General features: G+C 37.5%; 1 protein-coding gene across 5 annotated transcripts in view; it reads right to left on the bottom strand.

Annotated features, from left to right (window-relative positions):
- The window catches only part of LOC145422879 (microphthalmia-associated transcription factor-like), a 30,797-nt gene extending 8,174 nt beyond the window's left edge, over window positions 1–22,623 (bottom strand). For 2 of the 5 annotated variants that reach the window (XM_080294787.1, XM_080294789.1), the window contains exons 1-8: window positions 22,369–22,623; window positions 10,913–11,153; window positions 1,734–1,949; window positions 1,377–1,472; window positions 1,002–1,119; window positions 587–679; window positions 434–487; window positions 208–283 (exon numbers count right to left, since the gene is read on the bottom strand). In XM_080294787.1, the coding sequence (XP_080150913.1) occupies window positions 208–283; window positions 434–487; window positions 587–679; window positions 1,002–1,119; window positions 1,377–1,472; window positions 1,734–1,949; window positions 10,913–11,153; window positions 22,369–22,472 (998 nt within the window). In that variant the 5' untranslated portion in view covers window positions 22,473–22,623. Of the gene's footprint in view, window positions 1–207; window positions 284–433; window positions 491–586; window positions 680–1,001; window positions 1,120–1,376; window positions 1,473–1,733; window positions 1,950–10,912; window positions 11,154–22,368 lie in introns of all 5 variants that reach the window. The other 3 variants (XM_080294786.1, XM_080294788.1, XM_080294790.1) reach the window with 3 other exon arrangements.
- Window positions 22,624–26,243: the final 3,620 nt, after the last annotated feature.

Here is a 26,243-nt window from a genome sequence, read left to right as displayed (position 1 = left end):
ACTACAAACTGCATATAACTGAATGACCAGCTAGAAAAATGCAATTAAAACACAAATCATTTCTGTTTGCTATTTCATAAGCAGCAAATCTCTCCACTAATCTTGAACACTGAGTTATTAATCTTGCATTAGACTGGCTGGATGTTTGTGGTTGCCATTACATGTATTTTTAGAAGAGTTAATGTAAGAATATATTAAGTAACTTACGGGTCATTTGATTTTGGAATTAAAGTTCCCAACTCCTTAATTCGATCATTGATGTTAAACCGTCGCCTTCTCTCAACTGCAGAAAAAAAACAGAAAGGGGAAAGTATAACTAGGAATATAAGTATAAATATATAGATATTAACAAGAATTTGCTAATGTACTTAAAAATGTAGTTTAATAGTTAACCCTGTGACAACCAAAAGCACATTTAAATATTCTCACTTACTCAAATTGTGGTTGTCCTTCTTCTGCCTCTCTTTTGCCAGGGCTCTTACCTCTGCTTCTGAACAAAACGCATTTTGGTTGATCGACTAACCCGACAAAGCACGTATACAAAATGTGCAGCATCCACATTTTAAAGCTGAATACTCAGACGTACCCACAGGGAACCCTTCAGGCCTTTGATAGGTGTCAAATTTGCCACAGGATCCTGACTTATCCAGCATATGCATGATGGCCGGGGATTGTGAAACTACACGAGTAATAATGTTGTTTTCATTATCACAATGTACAGAATTGAAATGCAATACAAGACAATAGAAGACATAATCATGTAAAGTCAACATCGCCACACAGAGGAGGATTACAAAAGCTGGACTGGATACAAAATGCTATATAATGAGCTGCGCAAAGGCCTGGAGAGTAGAACGTTACATTATCATATGTTGTTACAGAATTACTGTTGCCTGTGCGATACAGAAGCTGAACAGATATTGTTAAATGGCACAAGTTAAACATCTGTAAGAACTTTATTTATTTTTATTTCTATAGCTCTGAGTAATTTTCATGCTTACCAGAGTATTCCCTTTTGATGTTTGGCAGGTTGGCAGGGCAGGAGTTGCTGATGGGCAGACCTTGCTGGGGCATACCCTGATTGCCATACATGTCAATGAGGTTAGCAGGCACAGGGATCTGGGGAATTGAGAATTAAAAGAATTGAGATTTAAAACAGAGAGAAAAAGACGTAATATTATGCATATTATTGTGTTAAAAAATGACAGTTACATATGAAGCGCAGCACAGAAGAGATAAATTACAAGGTCAAAGTATTACACCAAGGTTGAAATCTGACATCATGGAATTTGCTTCTGTTTTACCCCAAGACACATCAAATGAAACGCAGTCATGTTGTAAACTGGCTGGTATGGATAAATCATGAGCATACATACCGTGTTTGCCATCTGAAGTCCTGGGTCCATTAGACCGAGGATGTCATCGCTGTAACTGGACTCCAGACTAATAATGTCATCAATTACATCGTCCATCTAAAACCAGACAAAGTACAAATAAGTCCAGCATTACTGATCAATTAATGTCCAAGCATCATTAACCCTCTCAGGCTCAAATGAAACTTTTTGTTGCTAATGCACAACCAAGTCCTGCAGTGGTACTTCTGAGTAAAAAAAACCTCATAAAATATGTATGTGGGGTAATCAGGTTGTTAGTTTTTAACTGTTGCAAATCGGCAACGCCTGCCTTGAGAGGGTTAAATAAAAAAACAGCCTAAAAAACTATGGAGACCTCACCTCTTTCTCGCAGTTAGAGTTGAGGGTCAATAAGGCCATAGGGCTGTTAGGGGCACTGTTGCCCGGCCCTGGCGGCATGCCCCCGTGGTCAGAGGACTGGTTGGGGCAGGGCAAGCTCAACGCCTGAGAACCAAGCTTTCCCAGGTACCTCTTCACCTGCTGCTGCTGGGACCGTTGGATGTGGTACTTGGTTGGGTTCTCCAGGTGAGTCTGAACCTATGAGTGGAAAGATGAGTGAGGAAAATGCCAAGAAAAATGAATATGTATGTGAGAGGTAGGATATCTGATCTAAAGATTAATGGGTGTGTTGATGGTTGCAGGAGGCTCCACAGAACTGCTCCAACTACTGAAAGAGAAGTTATGCAAATATGCAGCTTGGCCACAGTAGCAATGAAATAGCACCAAAAGATGGAAGCTCATTTCAAAATGAGTGCTGCTTTTTATAAGTGCTGTTTCAAAGTTGTCTTTTATTAAAAACAACTCTAAATATAGCTCAAAGTCTTGCCTGTTCTTTGTATTTTACAGTACAGAATATAATATTAAAATCAACTTGACAGAGACTTCAAATCCTACGATGCATTATGCATTTTTCTTTTGAGACGCTGTCAAGAGTTGTTATCTCAAAGTCTCAGGAGTAAACAGTTTCCACATATTTTTCTTCAACTCCACTACTTTCTGCGGCTCCTCAGTAACAGTCCACATATTTTAAGGAACAAATATTGCACACGCTCCTATCTCTGCACTCGCCGCTTAAGGATAAATTTGATTTCTGTGGATCATTAATCCCCACACAGCATTAATGATCCAGAAAAGCTTCTGCAGGCAAATAAACAAACTTCAGAGGCAGTGTCTGTCTGGCTGTAACATTTTAAATTGAGCAGAGCTGCTCCAATCCCCCTCGCCTTTCCAAGTTTATATTTAAACCTTCCCGTCCTGTGCTCGCTTACGTTTGATGCAATTACGAATCAGTTTCAGGATTGCAAAATGTGGACGCTGTAGTTTATGATTCAATTTAGATACATAATGCAGCATCATAAATGGCAAAGACACATTTGTGTCAGTTTAAGACGAGAAATTTCAATTTAACCTCTCACATTATCTTTGAATCTATATTCATTTTTAAACATACCTCACAAGGTTGATATCCAAGCATCTCAAGCATCATTTCCTGTTTTAGATGTCCGATTTAAAACAAACAAACAAAAAAAAACAACAACTCTAAACTGAGGAGTGCTCTAGCTGTTTCCTTCTTGGTTGCACCAGACGACTAAGGCTGCTAATAGGAGGACAGACACACCAGCTCATCTTTTAAAAGGCAAGAAACTTCATTAGTTATGCATGTCAGGGAATCTCTGTCAAATACAATGAGCCTTTTTAAATGTGTGTTGTTTTATGTAAAATCTGTATTTATTACTTTATGGTGTATCACTTGATGTCAGGATGTGGTGCAAACAGTTAGAGCCTTTGTTTTGGAAGGGCACCTCTTTTACTGAATCTTGCCCGGGGTGCTTACTCTGCCCTATCCACTTTGTTAACCCATGTGGATGCTTGGCGTGTGCTCCCTGTTTAACACAGCACAAAGAATAAAGTCTATGTCATCCTTAGTTGTCTTCAGCTTTTTAATTGACAAGAACAGGCGAATCATAAGCCCAAAAGAAATTATGCATTTTGTTGTGCATAAACTTTAAATGTCTATGCTTATTAACAGACCTGAGGAGGCCACGGGCTGTAGATGAACTCTAAGCTACCCCTGGCATTTTCCTCTGCCTATGTGAAAACTTCCTCAGTTTGCACACTGCACTCAAGAGTTTCAATTACAGCGAAAGGTTATAAAAATTAGTTGTTGAGACTGCCTTATAGAGTATAGATATTACTTCGTCCCATCTGTTGAAACTGATTCCAAATAAAAGTGTGATAGTCATTCATGTGTGCAGGTTTGCAATGTTCCAGATGTATATTTTATTATTTAAAATCATTGGTATTTTCTGTACACTATGGACATTCCCGTGATCGGCCTTGTAATGCATAACCAGTATTCTTATTAACTATGCACTCACTGAATGCAGATTATTGTAATCTAATATAAAGGTTTTCACCCAGCACTGTCATAGAGATCATATATGATGTATATATTTTGTGTATGTTCTGAAAATCAACAGAAATGCCTCTCAGTATTTGCAGATTTACACATTTTAATTCAATAAACTCTGAAATATAAAATAAAGCAGACTAGTTTGAATGACTTAAATCACTTTTACAGGTGTATGTAAATAAAGCCGAGTATAACCATTAGGTCAGGTGAGGTTATCAATCTTATTGTCTCTCTGTGACTGTCAAATTCTTCTTTCCAGAACAGAAGCTCTTTCAGAGCCTCTTTTCCATGTTCATGTACCATTGTTCTTCAGGGGATACTCATGTGAGCCACATTAACATCCTCTACAACTGGCTATTAAAAATTGACACTATAGCTAGTTTTACTTACAAGAGCTGAGTCACATTATCTAGTCACACTTTGTATATCCTGCAGCTAAGACTCAGATCACCTTGGGCCGTAAATTGTCCTCACAAGGTTGTAAAGCTGACACCACAGAGGGGGGCACATTTACAGTCAGTCAATGACTCATTAACAAGAACGACATCACACTCTGGGCAAAAGAACGAGGCTCATTAGTGATGGTCACTAACAACATTCTTTATTCTTTACACTGCCTTCACCGTTGGTGTATTGTTATGCAAATGACGTCACCAGAAAATGTATAAAATTTGATCCATAATTGGATTTTATGCCACTTACTTATATATATGATGAAATGATTACATTTTAAAACTGCAGAGGCTCCGATCCTGATAATGGACTGAACCTAATCAAGAGCTATTAATGAGCAACACAATTATTTGCAATGCACGCATAAATAATGTGTAAGCAAACAGTGAATTCTTGTTATCTATGGTATTTATCAAAGACACAGGCTGATTTAAGTCAGTCACATTTAGAACAGGCTCTTAATTTTTCATTTCGATGCTGAAACAACAACCTTTGTTGTCCTACATTTTAATAAGGCCCCGTAAAGTTTTGAAAAAGAGAAATGTGTTCTGAATACATATCAACTTGATGTATTTATTTATTTATTTTTTAATAATTTTGCTTTAAAACTACTGTTAACACTCTATTTCAAAAAACAAATCAGTATGTGGGAAAACCTGTATAATCCACAGCATATGCCACAGCACAACCAGCGGCGTTGCAAATGTTTGTTAATTAGTGTCTTATTTATTCATATGAACTCTTATCTCAGCTTCTTTCAGCTGCTCACTTATTTGCAGGGGGTTGCAACAGTGGATGGATCCACATATTTGATTTGGCACAGATTTTGATGTCCTTCCAGATGCCCTTCCTCCCAGGGATTTATGTCTTCTCCTAGTCCTAAACGTGTGATCTTCTGCTTTGTAGGCAAATGCTTTAACCCCTACATTATGGAGCCTCTACTAATACATGTTTAAGCACAATGAAGAATTCTTTCAAGTAGTAATTACATAGACAGTGAGTGATTTTTCTGAAAAGTCTCACATCTTAGTTATTTCTTAATCTCAGAATCGAGTTCAGGTCAGATTCAGTTCTCAAGTATTGCAAATTTTGCTGATAATCAACCCCAAACATCAAGAATGGAACTGAAACTCCACACTGTATACTGCTTAGTGTATCAATTTGTATTTAAACAATCCTAGTGGCACAATTAATGTTTGTCAGATTTCCCAAAACAATTAAATTAAATTAAATTTAAATTTAATTAAATTTTTTTCTCGTTTTTGTTAACCAGGCAGGTTCTTCATGGTCTATTTAGTCTTATCAGTTGTTTTTTTGCAACACTTGGAAGTGCTGAGAACAAAGTGAGATGTCTTTGCTTCTTTTTCAAAGTTGTATGTTTTGAGTAAAGGAGAAATCAGAAATGCTGGACAGAGTCACTGGATGTAAAATTTACAGCTTAAAAAATAAAGCGCTACTTTTTAAAATCATGGCAACTGTTTTGCTTTCTTTCTGATTCATGTGACTAGTTTGAGGCTAAAATCATGCCTTTTGATAATTTGTAAAGGTATTTGGAATTAAATCCCACTCTTAAAAACATGCTATAACATGCTGCCTCTGTGTCTTCAGGCAGATGATGCCGTATTGGACAGAAATATGACAATATACAGTAATATTTCTAATACTTGAAACTCTCTTTTTCATTCCCTGTTTTTCATTTTTGTAATATTTCCGTTACAGTTTGAGATGACTTGCCCAGTCCTTTCAGCATAGATACAATGATGAGACATGTTTCCTCCTCCACAGCTTTTCTTTCCCAGCCTGTAGCGTTTAGCCTCTCACATTTATCTTTTGGCCCTCTGGGGAGGTCCAGACCTCCAGCTTGTAAGCCACTGCTGTAAGCATAAATGTACAGAAAGACTGTTTGTTATACACACAAAGACACAAGTCTTGTGTGTGTGTATAACAAATCACACGCACATGGGTATTTTTGGCCTTTCTAGGCTTCTCGGCCTCGTGTCCACGTGCAGACACAGCTTTTAAGTTTAAGTTGAAAAACTAATCCTTTAGAAAACTTGCATGGGAAACTTTTTATGAACACTGTTTGTCAGTGATGATGTTTAGACAGAAAACTCACAGTGTCAGTGCTTCTTATTCGCCAACAAGTCTTTGGGGTTAGGGTTATATCACCGTCTGTTAGTTTGGCAAGCTCTTGGCAGTAGAGTGTTTTTGTATTTTCATGCAGACAGAGATTTGTTTTATAAAAAACAGTGATTGTGTGATTGTGATTTTTCCTAAAACTATTTAAAAAAAAAACACCCATGTACGTGTTAACTAATCCTCCATCCTTGTCTCATGCATTTTAACACACCCACAGCTGATAGCTGGCACTGTCTAAAGATAGAAACAAAAAAAAAGTTTATAAGGGATTACTGTAGGAAGCCTACGCCACCCCCTCTCTCTCCCACACACACACACACACACACACACACACACACACACACACACACACACACACACACACACACACACACACACACACACGCACAGAATTCTAATATAGAAACAAAGAGGGCATTCAGGGCATTATGTGCACAAGACAAAGTATAAAGGTGCCCTAATTAAAACTACAAGCACAACTGCATACACCCATTAATACAGCACATGTAACACTTGGCTTTGAGTGAGTAAAAGTCTTGATTCATTTGTGCTACATTTACACACTGCAGGGTTAGGGTTAACTAAAATGATTGGCCGATCAATGAAAATGCTAAAAAACAAAATAAACAAACTAATAAACGAACCTATTCTGATAACTTAATTTGTCATTTGAGTGAATTTTAAGGTGAAAGTAGTTTCTAGATTCAAGTGCGGTGGAGCTAAGAATGTAAGGACTTGCTGCTTTTCTTTATCCATGTGATAGTAAACCGAAGATTTTGTGTATTTGGACTACTGCTTGTAAAAACGAGCCTTTTTTAAGATATGAAGCTGGAATTTAACCCTTTAAAAAATGGTGACTTTCGTTTTTCACTAAAATGTAGCAAATGAATGAATGACGCAAACAACAATGCAAACATAAAAATAAGATAATTTCGAATGAATCTCATTCTAGTACATGTAACTAGTAGGTTTAGGCAATCTGTGACAAAGACATGTTTAGCAGGTTGAAATCTGTTTGTTCTGTCTTTACATTGAAATGAGCACAGGGGCTTCTTCTAGCTTGTTTTGTCCTCAGGGATTTCCTAAATTATCCCACATAATTAGATGATCTCACTGTTTTGGGTGAATTCAATGGAGCCCCTGAAGGCTCACAGATCCCAGCCTGGAACATCTCGACCTTGTCAAGCCATACGGCTCCTGTTGTTACATGGAAATAATTTTAGGCGTGACAAATCATTAGTTTATAAGCTGGAAAAAGGATCATTTAATGGTGTGCTTACAAAGCTGGCACACTTTGTGGAAGCACAGAACATACATAGAGTGACAAACATCTACAGGACTGCTGCTGCATATAAACTACGTGCAAGAAGTTTATCGTGGTGATGTTCATGATTGATTTAGAACAGATACATCACGTACTATTGCACACATCTACAATTAATCATTAGGTTTTCAGTTTCTGTAAAGGCCCAGCACGCAGAATAATGAATTATAGAGAGATCTTAGTGCCAGCAGCCAGCATTCAAACTTCACTTAACAGTCTTTCCAAAATACAGTTTAGAAATGTGGCATCAACTACTAACTCTTGGCATCTGTATCCATGGAAAACAAAAAAAGCTTGTTGTTTATCATCTCGTTTTTAGCCACCAACAGGCCCAAGGGCATAAGCAACATAACCCCCAAAGAGTCAGAAACACTGCAGAAATGAGCACAAAGCATCCAGCTGTACTAAGAGAGGACGTAGGGTTAGTGCAGAATGACAAACAGTGATTTGTATTTTTTTGACTTGCATGCTACAGGCATTCCATGATGGGCCAACCAGGATATATTAACAAGACTGCCCCCATTTTCTATGCAGACTAGAAGAATAGGCCACTTTGTCTCACAGTTAAGCTGCTAATGTGCTCTGCAGAATTTGCAGACAGCAACTGTGATGCTAATGTGAGCAGCAATTTATGGGTTTTCCTCTGTACTTTTGTAATGCTGTCATGCAAAAGCCCAAATTACCACCGAATAAAAATCGTGTGTTGTTTGTATAAAACTTGGGTTAAAATGAGCAGGAACTGCTAAAAACAAAACAAAAAAACTCCAACCAAACAAAAACAGAGATTATGATCACGTGAATTTGCTCATCATCTACAATCATATTGAGCAAAAAGGTACTAATAACTAACGTGATTAAAGTGATTAATCAGTGTTGGTTACTGCGGAGAGAAATGTTATTAAAGCTATCCTGTAATTTCATGAAATGAACACTGAAGGTTTTTTTTACATGTCATTGTGTGCTGAATCAGTTCTGAAATCCAAACCAAACTGAAACATCTGTGTGGTACTTCTGTGTATTTTCTTTTGTATATCGGTCACGAGCCGTCATATAATCCACAAAAATTGTACAGGGTACTTTGTTCTTTTTGTGGCGCCATAAATCCTTTGAAAAAGGAAAAAAAAAAAATCAGAAATCATTTTTTTAACCCTTTCAGAAACCTATCCTTCGTAAATTTCAAAGCAGTGTTTTTTTTCTCTAAAATATTCCATGGAATGAAAGGGCTGGGGGCTAATTACAAGCATTCTTCACTGAATTAGCGTTTGGTGTGTGGTAAGGCTGTGCTCGCCTTTTTCTTGATCCCCAAACTGATCCCCTTCTTATTCCTAAAAAGGTCAGAGGTCACTTGGTTAATTAAGGGTCCAATCAGTCTTTACATAAACTCATCTGAGCTTAATGTTTGCACTTTTTGAGGTCCAGCAGCTCTGCCTGGTACCCCTGAGCTTTATGTGGACTCTGCTAATCTACCAACAGACAGGAGAGCAGGTTAACCCAGCTCAACAGCACCAAGCTGGAATGGCCTTTTCATTTGAGGACTTCAGTCAATGAAGAATTTCTGTAAGCTCTCGCCAAAGCAGAAAAATGACTCTAACTTGATGTATTGTACACAAGGTTAGGGTTCGGGGAGGGGGCGTCCTAAGTCTTTCAAAGAGCTGCAGATTATAGAAAATAAGTAATGTTTATACAGCGTGAGAAGGGTAATGTTTTCAATGGCTATACTGTTTTTGTCCTTTACTGTTGGCCCATGCCACACACATCCAAGGGTGATGAAAGTGTGGCTGGGCAAGCAACCATGAAATCTCAGAGAGTGTTGTGGGTGGATTTAACTCAACAAAGATTATTCAGTAAATCACAGTTTATCGGCATCGTTACTACTCTGAGATTAAACAGTGCAATTAAAATGTAGTAAATGTCTAGGTAAAATTATGACTAAAAGCTTTTAGCATACACACAGCTGAAATTGTTTGCCAAACATAATGGATAAACAGCGTGAATAGCTTCATACAACTGTCAGCTAACAGTATGGGTTAACAGTTGAAATCGCAAGATAAAACCACAACTAAACTGTTGACATAGTACCGATTAACTGATTAAACTTTTACCTAACAAGCACAAATGTCTGACATAGACAGATTTTTAGACCTTTAACTACAGGCATTATTAAACATAAGTATTTGTACGAGATCCTCTTATGTGTCACATATATTTTTCACGTGGAAGACTTGTTCCTGTTATTGCACAATTTTCTAAAAGAGGAAGTCAGAGACAAAACCAGCTGCTTATTGACAATCCATGTTAAAGAAATGCAAAATCTAAAAATGCACAAAAAGGCAAGTGTCCTCGTGAGTAATTACACTAACTACACAATATCTTAACACCTCGATATTGATATTTTTTTCAGAAATCACAAACAGAAAAGTTGAAAAAAACGCACTAAGTTGATATGTAAGGAAGACAAAATTCTCATAATTTGCACAAAAACACTTTCCAAATCACTACCACACAGTGTTTTTTTTATAGGGAAAGCCACTGAATTCAAGGTAAAATGCCGGAACAAAAACACTACAAAAAAACCCAGCAATTATACCAAAATCCTCAGAACACGACAAGTCGAATGAATTTCTAAAGATGTTTCATCAAGATTGCAACCTCTGAAAGCACATGCTGTGGACAAACAGAAAGACTTACCGAAATGCGTTGTTAAAATGTGCTCTCGAACACTACGGTCTCTACTCGTACAGAAAATCTTAACAGTCTCCTGTCCCTCAGACTGCCAAGGAATCAAAGCTATGAAAAGATGTGAATGTAGCTGAGCAAATAGGATTAAAGATGGCTAAATCCAAATGGCTGGAAGCACAGCATGCATTAAAGAGGAATTCTCTCAGGAAAGATAATCCCCATATACGCATTTTAACACACTTCACTCACTCCTGTTTTTTTTTTTTTTTTTTACACACAGTCATAGTAAACCATGATTGCCCGACTATTCATGCACGAGTCACTAAAATCTATAAATACATCTGGACCATTCAGGCTGCACCAATGACACATACAAAGTTTAATTCCACAAGTGGAAACTTTACACAGATACCGTAACAGCCTTCTAATAATACACACCACCCCATTCTTTGTTGCTCCCTACCATCAGAAACTTGAACCATGCTTTCTTACCTTTAGCACCTCCATTGGGACCTGTGCAGCAGGTGGTAAACTGACCGGGACACTGACATTGATGGCAGGCGTTTGGGCCTGTGTAGTTTGTGTGTACTGGGAGGCCTGTTGTCGCTGCTGCTCCCGCCGCTCCTGCTCCTGAAGCTGTTCCCGCATCAGCTGTTGCCGCAGCAGGATGCGCGATGTCATGGCCGAGGAGCTCAGCGGGGGCTTGGATGAACTGTGTTGGTCTGACGGACTGCTGCGGAGGGGAGAAAGGGATGATTGGATAAGATAAGAGAGAAGGCAGAGGGTCCGATTAGAAAGATGAGGTGAAAAGAAAGAGTGCTAGAAAGGTTAGAAAGGGGTCAAGAAAACCAGAAAAAAAGAAGAAAATTGAGGGACGATGGATGTAATAAAAAGCCAATGTTAGCATGAAGAAAACTGGCAGAGAGGATGACTTCAGGGGAAGAAGTCAAAAGGGAACTATTAGCTTTTGTTCTGCAAAAATTAATATTAAATGACTGGTTGATCTATGTTGATAACCTGTTATTTTAACCTTTGATGATCAGCCATCGTCAAAAGCTTGTCAAACAGAACAAGCAAAGCTATGGGAATTTGCAATGAGCACTTTTTGTTGCTATTTTTTATTTTACAAAGATAAATAATTAAGCAGCCCTGCTTATTTGCTCTTAGAAAACAAATACTTGAACCTCCATGAAATCACTTACTATCAAGATCTATTATCAATTAAGATGTCCTTTCAAAAAGGAAAACAATGTTGTGATTTTAATGACTTTGGAAGGCACAGGCATTTTGCATTTGTAGACAAAACAAAAAGAGGAACATTTTGTCTGTAAAGGTTGTTTCAGTTTTCCCACTCTTTTAAATTTAGATGGCTACTCCCCAGACAGAGTCCTGAAGTCCTAAAATAGAGAGTCTCTGCTGAAGCAGAAGTTGTCGGGACAAAGCCTCCATCGAGTGAGTGATCCTTTTGATAAAACTCAGTAAAATGTCTGGCCAATCCAGCTGTGCAGTAATCGCACTAATTAGCCAGCGGAGTCAAACAGCCTCAGCTTGCAGCGTATTCAGTGGGTGTTGAGCCCTCAACATACCATAAATCTCCCCTCAGCAGTGGATATAATCTCATTGTCTACAACCACACCCACTGAACCCTGCACCAGATATTAGACAAAACAATACTGTATAACAAATATATATAATAAAATATATTATAAAAGCAAAACACAGGCTGAACTCTGGCTTTTCTCTGGAAGCACTTCAGTGGTTTGGGTGTCTAAATTCAACAGCTACGTTTCTTCCTTTGTTCCTTTGTGCTTCACCCAATATATGGAATCAGGTTTAGTGTTCAAAAGAATAATTCCTTCTGCTGTGTGACTTTGGGCGATTGTGTTTCCTTTCATCCCACAAATTTCATAACAAAAGTCACTAGATCTAAAACTCTTGATTTCCTCTGCCAGAGCCAGAGGCTTTGATTCTTCTTTTTTTCCTTTAATCTACTTCAGTGATTAAATGATCAACGGTTTGTTGCAAGAACAAATTCGTTTCTGTTCCCTTTCTTTTGGTTTTACAGTTCAAATGTGACATTTGAATTGATTTGGAACTACAGATGGATTTATTGTTACATTCTTTGGATAAACTACAGCTGATTAATAATAATAATAATAATGATAATAATAATAATTAGTCACGTTTGTTACATGTTGAATGCTTTTTGTTGGAGAAATCAGCTTTTGTTAAAATGAACAGGTTTTTTTTTTTTTAAATGAACGCTTAAATAAAAAAACATAATATACACTGAATAGTTTAAGTACATAAATGTACTGGATAGTACAGTACCTTTATCACCTACTAGAAATCAGTACTCCTAAAAACTTGAGGAACTTTCTGCTTAATTTGGATTTTCACGTATCTGACAGCTACATTCATGGAGGTTTTAAAAACACAATGAATTTAACAAAGAAGCTGTAATGTGTGGAAAGAATATAAAAAGGGCAACACAGTAGCATACAGTTTAAACTACCACTTACTTAAGTGCTTGCTTTTTACTACGTGCTTCTAGATGCACAGAGTGGCTTGCTCAATTTCTGACCACCAGGAGTGCTACTGAGCAAAGTTTTTGGGTGGGTCCACAGTTTGTATGGCATTGTTTGAATTTGTGTTGTGCATAAATGTCAAGGTTATAGTTAACTTCAACTAAACTCAAAGCAAAAACTGGTGTGAAAAGAACTTTATGAACCTACATAAAAGTGAAAAGTTGGAAAGAAAACTAAAATTACATGATCAGTTACAGGAAATGTTTTTTGTTTTAGTCTTTGTAAATTTGCTCACATTTGTCAACACAACCAGGCTGAGGAGGCATTGGTGCGTGCTTATTGAGAACACAATGTGTACATAACTCTTAAGTCAAATGTTTGCATAGTAATAGCCATTACAAACTTCCTAAGTCTTGCCCCTGGCAAATAGCCCACTTATTAAAATAATGCAGTAAAATGAATACTGAAACTAATAAAAAGTAAACTAAAAGGAATTATTTTTAACTAAGAAAAATTTAAACATGCAAACCTATTTTGAAAGCTAACTTAGCTTTACTGAATTAAAAAAAACAAAACAACTAAAAATAAAGTAAGTGATGAGTGACTCGGTGAAGGTACTATTGCTTTTAGAAACCTGTCAAATAAGTGAAGCTAAACCAAGTAAGCCTCTATTCTGCTCACAGGCCTTACAATGCTACAAGATTTCTCTTTGTGCATCCTTTTGTACTAGTGTATATGGTCCTCAGACTATCAGTATAATATTCCTTTATTTTGATGTTGCTTATGGGAGAGAAGATCCTGTATCCTGTTTTTGCTTGTATATGCTATAAGTTATGGTTCTTAGAAAGCATATAAAAATAGTAAAAAATTGACATTGGCAGAAGTAAAAAGTCAGAATTGCTCAAGAAAATTACAATCGACAAGTCTCTTATAATTTTATAACTTATAACCGCTTTGCAATTGATTAAGAAATAATTTGTAAAGATGATGTGAAAACCACACTGATTCTGAAAAGCTTGCTGTCCAGGCTTGAGCTGAATTAAACTTGTTGCACATTTATGGTGGAGTTTAGAGTTTTACAGCAGGACAAAAGTGCATTACCATGTTATTCTTTATTCATAATAGTTGGAAGAAATAATTGTAACCGAATTAAAATTCTGATACAAGTGCGCAACACTATGTAATTCAAAGCATTGTAGGAGGTAGCATTTTAGGCTAAAAATTTGATATGACATGATCTAGGGGTAGTGTTAAAATAAAATAAAAGTATGACTTTGGAGAGTTTTTTTCTCGTAAATTTTTATGTTCTTTTTGTTTTTTTGTAAATGCACCTGTTTTGTTTGTGTAAATTTGCTATTTTTTCATAAATGTGAAATTTTTTCTTATAAACTTTAAGAAAATTGCAAAATTTCTCTTTTCAGAACCCTGAAAAAACACATTTATTTCTTTAGCATCTTTAGCTGCCCTATTACAAAACTGTACAACATATGACCTCATGGCGTTTTTTTAATACGCTCTTAATAATTTGATTGACTTGTGTTTGTGTATACGAATGACCAGAAACCTCTCAGAAAGGCAAGGCTGAATGTCTCTGTCTCTTTCTCTCTGTTTCTTTCTTTTGACTGTTTGTTGGCTCGTTGCCAAACAAACCCATGAAAGACATAAAAAGCTCTTTTGTCCTTTTAAAATTTCATTCGTGTGTGCGCACACCTCCTCTTATGTTCGTGTGTATCTCAAGGGAAAAAAACGGAAAAAACAATGGTTGTACAGTCTTGAAGAGTCCCACCCACTCAACTCATGATTCCTCTGATTCTGCTCACTACTGTGCCTTCATCATACTTCACCATTAGTCAAACTGTCAGCGCTGAGACTTTGAAGCAGAATTCAGTGACACACTAAAGACAACAAACAACCAGGAAAATTCAGCTGCAATACTGCATCAAGACAGAAATCAAGTAACATTGTGGAGCGACAAAGTCTGAGAAGAGTCAAAACACTGAGCTGTTAAAGGAAAATACTCTCCAATAAAGATGCACTGCAGCTGTAAAACTGCTGGTAATTGACAGGCGATCATTCTGCAGACCTAATGACTTCTGTGTGACTGAATAATAACTCTACCATTACAGTCTCATCAAAAAAAAACAAATAACTAGCATGCCAAAACATGATACCTCTTCTGTTATTAACTTTATGTCTTAAGTATGAGATTTCTAAGCTTTTCAGGTACTCGCTCCCTCGCTATAAGTGACCAGTGACCAGCTGCAATTAACTATAATAGACTGATAAATGTATATCCTGACATACAAAAACTATTCAGCACATAAAAACACAAGGAGAAATCTTCCAAGACTACTTCCCACATATAGCCCAGTGCATGGTGCCCTTCATGTGTACATAGTGTTGAACAAACATATAGATTCCAAAATAAAGCCCAAATGCACTGCAGCAATACCACAGATGCTGAGGCGCCATACTCACAGACAATCAAATGAACAGGGTCTGTACACTTGCACTCCTACAGCCTCCATATTTGTTTGTTTTTCCCTGAAGGTGCACCACCCGCCCTTGGAGAGCAGTGAAAGTCATGCTGGTGGTGCAGCGCTGAAAGTGTGTCAGAGAGGGGAGGCTCCAGGGCCCGGCCTGGAAGCTCCAATCGCCACGCAGAGTCCCAGGCATAGGACCAGCCCCGTGCAGAGCAACAGCAAAGCAGAAGAGAGGAGCGTGCAGGCGTCCACTGGAAACACACTGTCCATCAATATGCCGCTTTAAAACCACGCAGATAGTGTTACGCTTAGAGACATGTGCCGACACGTGTTGGGTAGATGGGCTACAACCAAGTAGGGGTCGCTGTCCTGTGAAAATCTTGTATCTCAAAAGTATCATAACTCAAAAACGTGTTTGCTTTTGCCAAGTGACACTGCATTTTAGAGAAACTGAAAGGATTTCAAATGGTTTATTTAAACCTTAAAGTCTCCCTTTATTTGTAAAATATGCTGCTTATTGTTTCCTCTCATGTTTGACCTTCACAGTGCATAATAATAAGTTTGACACTACCAAGCTGACTTCACATTCATCTGCTGAGACATTAACCTTAATTTGAACTAAATATGTGTACATATTAGCATGACTTTTTTACAGCTTTCATGGCTGATACAAATACTCACTTTCAAATGACAACTGCAAAAAAAAGAAATAGTACTAGAATGCAACATATGTTCTGCTGCTGCAAGAGGCTGGCACACTACACAATAGAAATGAACTGACATGAAAGAAAAAAAAAGACACACTATGTGCTTATTTTCATTAGTTTAAACATCACTCCCCAGATTAGGTGTATTCTAAAGAACCACATTAAACTCATTAAAGCTCAACTTTTCTCCCGCTGGTGGCCGTTCAGTGTGTTTTTCAGGAAGCAGACAGTGACTTACGCAGACCACACTGCATATAACTATACAGTGAGCACAGGATAAGAGCAGTGAAAATAGGCAATCTAATCAAAACACAGGCAAACTGAGTACTAGTAACAATCCTGTCTCCTATTTCTTTCTCTCTACCAAACTGCAGGAGTTGCTGCCCTTCTAGCAGACTACACAACCTCTCTGCTGGAATACAAATGAGTGATTATGACCCTACATGACAGTGTATTGATCTACTTGGACTCCTGTGCTGATCAAACATGCGCAGCTTGGTGCAGCTGGCATGATAGTATGAAGTCAGTCACAAGCAGGCAAATCATAGAAAATAGAAAGCATCTGTATGCATGTCTAGACCGTCAATTATGTGGGGTTTGTACACAGGGAATGCAATAGAAGTGATTTTTTTTTGTTTTTTGTTTATTTGTCTAAACACCAAACAGAAAAACAACTGTACAAATGATTTAAATTAGGTAAATAGTTCAACCCTGCAAATATCTTGGTAAACATCTGGGTAGAAACTTTGTATTTACTGTGCATAAACACTGCATAAGCACAGGAAATGCCTTAGCATCATCAAACACAGACAAAACAGCATTTTGTTGTATAGCCTATAAAGTTATATATAGCAATGCCTTTTTGGAGATATGGTGGGGCCCTACGCATTATTAGGTACATGGTTTTAATGTTGTGACTCACAGATATCCTGACCTGTAGTAAAGCAGCAACTGTCACTGACTGCTGCTATAATAGCCGTTTTAAAAAAATCAAACAACCCAATGGTCTACAAAACAATGGCTATTCCATAAAGAACTGTTAAAATAAAATTTATACATAATTATTTCACTCTCAAGTACAAAAGCACAACAAAACAGGGTCAGTCATAAAAGCATCTAAAAAGAAAATCAGGTACTTTGCAATGTGCTTCCAGGAAGCCAGGACTGGATGGAATAACTAGAACTTGCTGGGTCTTATTTCTGTAATTAGGCTCTGTGCTCTTAGTAATTCCCCTCACTTGTGTTCGGCAGGATGGCCTGCTCTAGCTGCAGCTCCCTCTCTTTCCTGTGTGCTTTAACAATGAGTAAGTAGAGCTTCCAAGGACAGTAAGGAGGAGCCTTTGATACGTTTCCCTACAGCAGGTTGAATGAGTGCAGAAGATTTTCAAGTTCATTGATATAACAATGATGTGCAAGCACAACATAACAGCTTTTCATTGTGAGACTGATTTATTCTCGGCTTTCCTTGAAGGTGATGACAGACAATCAACACATTCTTTCTTCGTAAATGAACCATGGTAACGATTCGTTGCTGTAAAATATGACTCTGAAAAAAAATAAACAGACGCAATTATGTGCGTCTTAACCACAAGTTAAAATTTAATAATTAAGTCACCGTGTAAAGGTATTTGTTTTAGCTGTTTAACAGTGAAGTGTGTTTTTTTTCAACAGCTAATGCATGCAAGTAATTACTTGTTATAACCTCTATATATCCTTGTAATAACAACTTACTGCTTAAATAGTTAATGAGTCATTTCCGTCTTTTTTCAAGCGAACGTGCCAAAGATTCACTGGTTCTGGTTCTTCTTGTATTTTATTGAGTAAACAACGAATTAATTCTGCACTAATCAATAATGAATCATCTAGTTGCAGGCTTCAGACGTGATCATGCCTGAAGGCTACATTTCTTTTAACTGTTAAGAATAATGACTTGTGTCAATAAAAGCGACACTCAAAGGCCTCCTCTGTTATTGCAGTTCCTTCTGGGCACCAACAGAGGCAGACAAAGATCACACGTCAGGAATATTAAAACTGCAAACCCAAATCAATCAGTAAATAAAAGATGTAGAGTTTATGATTTTTCTTTATTTTTATTTTATTCTTTATGAGGAAATCTTAAGCAGATGTGCTTGAAAAGCCACATAAGAGGTGAGAATGCAGAAAGATAACCATGATTACAGGACAAGTTGTTCTGACTGTATTTTACTCCAGCCTCAACACCTGTCTGTGTCACTTAAGCCCCTCGGTCTTTCTTAGATCATGGATGAACCTTTTTGGCATCTCTGTCTAGGACACCTCGTGGGAACAAGCTGCTCTGGACACATAGTTTCATAACCCTCAAACTCTGACTCAGCTCACGACCACTGGCTCATTGCTTTGACCTTAAATGCCTATTCTGTACTTCAGTTCTATTGCAGAAGAACTTAAATTGATTTGTGGATGTCTCCATCATTTTACTAAATTCTCTTTCCCTCTTCCTTATTTTAATTTGAAAGGTTTATTTTCTTACCAAAATATTACTACAAATGACCAAGATCTTCATTTGCTTGTTAGACACTAATAAGTTGTGAAAACTACAATATTTCTTCTGTATTTCTCTGCATCCTTGTCATTTTTAGGTAAAGTAAAATGTCTCTTCCAAAGAACTCGATCCACATTCAAGGCCCATCATCTTTCCAAACATGCCTGTAAGGAGTGTGCATTAACAGTAAGCCTGAGGTTATTTTCTTCTCTCAGCTATCATTATTATGCAAAGTGCCCCAAGGTTCATTATAATTTCTTCTTTACCAAAAACAAAAGTAAAAAAGTAAACAGAGTTTTGCAGCGTTAAAAGTTTTGACCGCAGTCTTTTTTTTTCTTTTTTTTTTGGGGTGGGGGTGGGGGGGGGGGGGTGTAATTTATGATTCAATTTTTGCTGACTTAAATCTGACACTTCTTTATTTTCAGCTGTGTAAAAGAAAGTTTTTTCAGGAGACTTTGAGTTCCATTCATGTTTTACCCCCCAGGCCAAGATCCAAGACAGAGAACCCAAAGTGTAGACCCGACCCACAAAGACCCATTGCGAGCTATTAAAACAGATATTTACTGAGCAACATAAACCAAGTCCCATTGTAAAGTTTTCACATTCATTCAATTCTTTATTTTCAGCTTTGTATGATTTGAAGAAAGATTTTGAGGAAGTCTTTATATTTAAACAGACAGAGATGCGCTAACAACAGTTAATGAAATGATTAACACTGACAATCTTGCTAGCAATTGCAGTTTTGCCAGAAAACCTTGGGATCCAGCATTCATGCAGGTGTAACTTTGATACATACTTCCACGCCAAGATCCCAAATGACAAAAAGTTCAAAGCTCCATCCGCAAAAACCCAGTCCCACAACCCACATGACCAAAGGGTCTGCCAATAAAAAGGTTCAGAATACCACAGAATACCCCCAATGTCTTTGCTCCAATGGGCCACAGCTGTTTTTGTGGCTTATAACAAGCAGGGGTTTTAATGTTGTGGCTGAAAGATGTACGTATGGCATTAAATGTTAAAAGTGATCATTCTGGCATAAATTGTTACGGAAACATGTTAATTGAGCAACAAGAAAATTTCATTGTGAGGCTGATACTAAAGCAACACATTTGTTTGTTTGGTTTCTTCTGCCTAGTGTCTGCTAATCTTTACTGGCCGGGGATCTTTCTGTGTAAGACATTTGCATATTTATTCATCCATATGGATTTAATATAAGCTATGCTCAAAATCTAGTCTGTTCATTAGAAAGCAAAACTTTCAGCCTCTGTATTGACTGAGGGTGCAAAAAAAAAAAAAAAAGATCCCTAGACTCACAGTTTCTGATATAACACATTCCCTGCTAAATTTATATAGCTTATTTACACTGCATAGAAGACTAGTTTTGCCGCCTGTCTCACATCTATATTAGGCACAAAAAGGTTGGCACGACATCAGCAGCAGTCTGTGTGCTCTGTCAAACTGATACGCAGACAGCCAAAAAACAAATAGATCTATGAAAGCTAAGATGACATTTTGTCGCACACAAAACTTCAAATTTAGAAACTTCTTAAGCAGCTATTAGGAGACATCAGACAACTCGGTAATCAATCAAACTAATTATAACCATTTTGCACAAAACTGTCTTATGGCACAGTCATCGTGATTATTTATTATGCTGGGTCATCTTCATGTGATAGAAAGGGGAAGTGGGATACCTTCAATCAAAGCCACGGTTCAGACGACTTCACACATTCAGGAGAAAAATGACATAAAGAAAAACAAACAGCAAAGATTCAGAAACCGTGCTGATACTTTGCGTATACTTGGAATGGCTGCTGCTGCTGCTACACCAGCGACGAAAACAACACAGCCTCAGATTCAGGCCAAGGGTGTATAACAGTGTAATGACATTTCACTAATGAAAAAATTGAAGACATTAGTTTAAAAAATGCAGAACTAGGTTAAAGGCTAAGACTGTCCAAGATGACAGTTCTTCCTCAAACAGTTCTTCTAACTGGTGTTTTGATTGAATTTAGAGAAAACAAGAGAAACCGCAAATCTGCAAGAAAATATCAAGAACGAGAGGAAGGAAAAAAAAAATAACTGGAGTCTAGCGAACGTCTGCAGCAAGAGTTCTGTCCGAACACAGTGGCGTACTGTCCTCTGGATGTCTCGCCCTGACAATGAGGCCATGTATCACCACCTCTAAACTACGTAACAGAGAGGAGCAGACACAAAATACAAAACCTCTGACACCATCCTGGTAATAGATGCATAATCGTCATCACCATCCTCATCACAGAGGGGCATGAAATGTTATAACTTACGACTTATATTACACCCCAACAGTATTTCATTGTGATTTGAAATCATCCATAAAGGTTGATATGCAATCATAAATTGCATAGAAAAAAGTTTATTATTTATTTAATAGTAACACCTGCCAAGGGATCTGTGGTTGTTACATGTTTTCATACTTAATTTAAATTGAATCAATCACACCAACTGAGTATTGAGAATACTACAGTTCACTGTCAGTGAGGTGTTTAGAATAAGAACAAAAACATGGTCCCCTAAAATATTAAAACAAAAAAATAAGTCCACCTTCCAGTCATCTCATAGATTTTGCTTCATATTTCCCAGCTCTGGGATCAGTTTTCACTCTTAGTAAGAGTGAAAATTGTAAGACAGCAAAAAGGGCATTTTCTAAAGTTTCTCAGTATTGTTTTGATATGCTACACAGTAGACAGGAAATCTGTCATTTCATTGCATTAAACACGTGTATAAGACACATGTATAAGACATCAACCTTGCTGTGCATTACTTCCAGAAAAAGGGTGAAAGGTGAAACAACACATAGATCTGACTCAGCTAAATGTTTCTGAGGCCTCAGTGTGTCAAAGCTGAAACTAAATTAGTAAACGTCAGTGCTGCAAGCTGTTTTTTGTTTCTGTTCTGTGTCCTTACAAGAATAAACTGTTGTCAGGACTTGGAGCACTTTGTCCAGTACTACATGCACTTAAGTTATACAACTTTTTAATAGGCCAACAACTTGCTGAAAACTAAATTTTGTCTGCCTCTTTGGTTGCTGATTTATTTTATTGGTGAAACAACTTTAGAGCATTTAATATTAACTGTGAACTTATAAAGAAGGCAACACTCCTCCACTGAAAGAAACATCAGGTTTGATTTATTTATTTATTTATGTTACCACAGCTTATCTAACAGTTAATACTTTCTTACACACTTTTGACACTTCAAAGCTGTTAATGCACAAGGTGTAGTGCCATAGTAGACTTATGGCACTTTTTACACACTTGTTGTTATGCAGTTATACTTAAAAAATAGGTAGTTCTCGGGAGATTTAAAGAAAAATCTCATAAATAACAATAAGTCACCATTCTGCTTTAGGAGCACCTGAATATCAGCCATCAACACAAGACAGGCAGAGCATCACCTTGCTAAACTCTGACCTGTCTGCTCCTCTGTGAGCTAATATTTGAAGTTGATGTTGACAAGACAACACCCATGTGTTGCATAACTTCATGCAAGCAGGATGACCATAAGGAACGAGGGCTGAAACCCGGGACCAGCTTCAGTAACATCAATGAGGAAGCCCACACATTCATAGACTTTGGACAACACTTTAAAAAGTCTGCAGCCTAATTATTACCTTAACCCCCAAAACGCTCCAGCGTGAGAAATAACTGTCCACGGCAAAAGAACTGACCTGTTTTTCAAGGGCTGACTCTTCAATTCGTAATACGTTTTAGGCTCCTCTTGAAAATCCTCTCCGACCTCGAAGTCGGGAACTATTCCCGATTCCGACTGCATACTTGCAGATGTCAACTTTTGGAGACGCTAAACCTTCTTTTAAAAAAAGCAGACGGGTGATATTCGTGCCCCAGTAGTCCGCACAGTACCAACCGTCAACGCAAGCCGCTTCTGCCCAGGATCCGGAGCTCTGTAGTCCTTCGCGGCAGCGGCTAAACTGCAGCTAACGGGCTGAAAATGATCCAGAAACTACAACTACCAAGATGCTCCGGGGATGTAAACGTCAGCACAATTCTGATTGGCTGCAGTATCCGACGGGATTTTTACCCCCCCCCCCCCTTTTTTTTTTTGCTCGACCAGTGAAACTGAAATGTCAGTTTCATTTCCATAAGCAATATTTATCCCGCAATGTGGATTTCGTAATAATTGGCTGTAAAGACTTATTTTGAATTAGTAGCGTCTGCTCCAGTGGCCGTGCGTCTTTGCGGTCTTAGATTTTGCATTTAAAGAAATGGTCTGCACATTTTGCCTGAATGCAGATACATTTAATATTGGTTAAAAATAATGGAGGGCGTTAATTTGCTATCACGATAAAAATGAATTATTTTATACCATGCCCACCGCCCGCAAAAAAATAAAAAAATAAATAAATGAAAAATAAAAACCCAGCCTTTGTGACCTGGGCATGCTGTTCAAGCAAGTTTGCGAAAGCATAACTACATTGTTTGCAAATAAAAATAAAATATATAGTGAGTTGTTTTTAAGCCTTTAAAGCACATATACCCAGAGTGACCTTGAAGTAAGTAAGAATCAGACTAGCGATGTGAGTTTCTAAAAATAAAAAAACAACAACCCAAAAAACAAAAAACACTGGATGTAGCAGTCTGGAAGCAATCGCACAGAAACTGTTCAGAAAATCTAAATAAAAAACATAAATAACGGCACTTCTTACATTGCAGGTCATTCACAGCCTTGATATTTAGTGTTTTAAGTCTCTTATTGGGTCATGCAGATATTGCACCCGACTTTAGACCAACCTCAAGACGAGCCTCATGTCTCTGTTTTTCCCCGTTTCCCTGTGCAGACTGACTGACCGCTCGTCTCCCACTCTCCCCCACGCGCTGTTCTCAGCACACCAAGTTTGGTCTCCTCAGTTAAAGTCTTGTCTGCCACTTGGGGGCAGTATAGAGCTAGAAAACAGTTTCGTGAGCCCGCGGGGGTGTGGGGGGGCACCCTCTATTATAAAATGGAAATTTAGAGGTAGTTCAATATTTGCATTCACCCTCATCCTGTTGAACTGGTTTAAAGTCTGTATTTTATCAATGCAAATAGAATGCAAATATGATTCTGCTGGAAAGCACATACCCGGAGGCTAAAAATAAAGCCTTAAATAAAACGATGATAGCTGAACAGAATGAGAAATGGGATCAGAATGTTTTTTTCTTCTTCTGTATTTCTGCAATACTATTTCTGAGACACATAGCAGAAAAAAAAAACACTCACATACAGCCAGCCAAATGACATGACACAGGAGCTGTAGAGAATCCGATCTACAATATACAGATAAATTACTTTGGATGTGGTACTGATTACCCAGGCCCTCCAACTGCATTAGACCTGTAACATTTGTAGACTACTACAGCTTTTGTAATTACTTCCAGATATATCTTTTTAAGATATATTTTAAATAATAGTACTTAATGACACAATAAAGACTAGCAAGTACAAATTTTGTTCCACAGTCCAAAATATAATGTTCTCTCAAAAAATATTATGAAGTCAATTTATTTTGAAAATGATTCCAAGCACAGTGATCTTTCTATCTTTGAAACATCGTTTCTTAAATACCTATAAGAATATGCTGATTTTGCAAATTATAACACATAAATGAATATTCTTCAATAAGCCCAGTGAAGCAAGAACATATAAATTTAAGGACCTGAATATGAGAAGAAGAAAAATCACTGTGAGAAGAGTCCAAAATTCTTAGTTTTAATGGCAGTGCAAAAGCCTGCTCACCATCCATCCACCCATCCACCCTTCCAGCCATTGTATTACACAAGGGGACCACAGTATGATGGGTGAAAGACAACACGCACCCTGCAAGGATTGTCAGTGTCAGCACATTAGTAAATAAACTTGATTCAGTGCCCTTAGGTAGAAAACCAATGTTTGTGTTCATGTTTTCCAAGTTATCCAAGTGTCAGTGCTATATCTCTTTTTGGCAGAAATGGTTTGTAAATAAATACTTACACACCTCATAAACTTTTGTGGCAGTTGCACGTTTAATTATTTTTTTTTCATTTTGCAGAAAAATATAGTGTTTTATGGCTTCCCATTTTCTACCTATAGCAAAAACCGAGTTTGCATGGACAAATATCTGGTCAATTGTTGAAATAAAGTTATTATAAATTGAAAACCTTCACAATTTATACGTTTAGCTGAACTCTTAATCTTCAGCTAAAAAATTTCTACTTCACTTAAATTTGAGTTCAGGACTGATTTGTTAATAATATTTGTTTAATATTTGAATATCTGAATATACACATTGTTTTGTAATGCCAATAACATCTTCAAACCCTGGTACTGGGAGAAAATAAGAATACTTTGGTATCAGTTAATTAGCTAAACAAACAACGACAAACTTCTTTAAAACAACCCACATATCTTGCATCATCCTGGCTATGTGCCCTGAGATAAGTGAACACAGGGATAACTATTCAAAGACTAACACACTATTATTTACTCAAGGATGTGCAGATTTGAAAGGCATTGGCAGCCAGTGCAAACATTTCTGCCATATAAAATAACAAGAACTGCAGTGGTGGTCATCGATAACGTCTCAGGTATGAAAAAACACTCTGGTTTACCTTTGTTTTCAGTCACGGCTTTTAACTTGAAGTCTGTCAGCCAGTCATCAGTGACTTGCAACCGTTTGCCAAACAACATCCCGGAATATGAGCCAAAGGTGTCCGGTTGCTTTAGTAAGGATGACTATCAGCTGCTGATCAGCTTGTCTGTTGAAAAACACACCAATTCAAGAGACAAGGACTCATTTTAGCAAATTTATTACCATAATGAATGTCGGATCACTTGATAAACTAAGTATTATTATTTATTATAAGAATGTTTATTTGTGTTTCAGAATGACAGTTTAAAAAAAAAAAAAGTAAGTAAAAGCTTGTGTATATGTCACCTTTCAATATAAATATAACAAAGTGCTTCACAACATAAATGATTGAACATAAAAACAAAAGAAACATTTTAGCTGCTTTTTAAAAGAGTCCACAGTTCAGTGGGAGAGAGTTCCAGAGTCTGTGGGGGACTGCTGCAACAGCTCTATCTCCTTTAGTTCTTGAACTTATATGAAGCCCAGCTACCAAGCCCTGATCACATGACCTCAAGGACCTGGTGGGAATCTATGGCTGTAAAGATTCACTGACGTATGCCAGTGCTTGTCCATGCAGCTCTCTAAAAGTCACAAGCAGAATCCTAGAGCAGACAGGAAGCCAGTGAAACTGAATTATCAATGGTGTGGCATGTGAGTACTTAGAAGACTTAGTCAGATGCCTCGCAGCGGCATTCTGAATAACCTGCAAACATTCAAAGGAAACTTTGTTAAGACAAGTGAGCAGTGAATTACAATAATCCAGGTGTGACGAAATAAAGGCATAAGTAACATTTTCCAAATAAGGGGGTGACACGCTGAAACTCAACTTGGCAATACTTCTTAAGTGATAACGGCAAGAGCAAACCAGAGACTTAACATGAGCATCCACAGTTAAAAAGTTACCCCAAGATTCCTGATAGAAGATTTACCAAAAGGGGCGA

The sequence above is a fragment of the Astatotilapia calliptera genome, chromosome 20 (genome assembly GCF_964374335.1).
Source record: "Astatotilapia calliptera chromosome 20, fAstCal68.1, whole genome shotgun sequence".
Lineage (NCBI taxonomy): Eukaryota > Metazoa > Chordata > Actinopteri > Cichliformes > Cichlidae > Astatotilapia > Astatotilapia calliptera.
The sequence above is the reverse complement of the archived record's forward strand: the minus strand, read 5'-3'. Positions and strand labels throughout refer to the sequence as shown.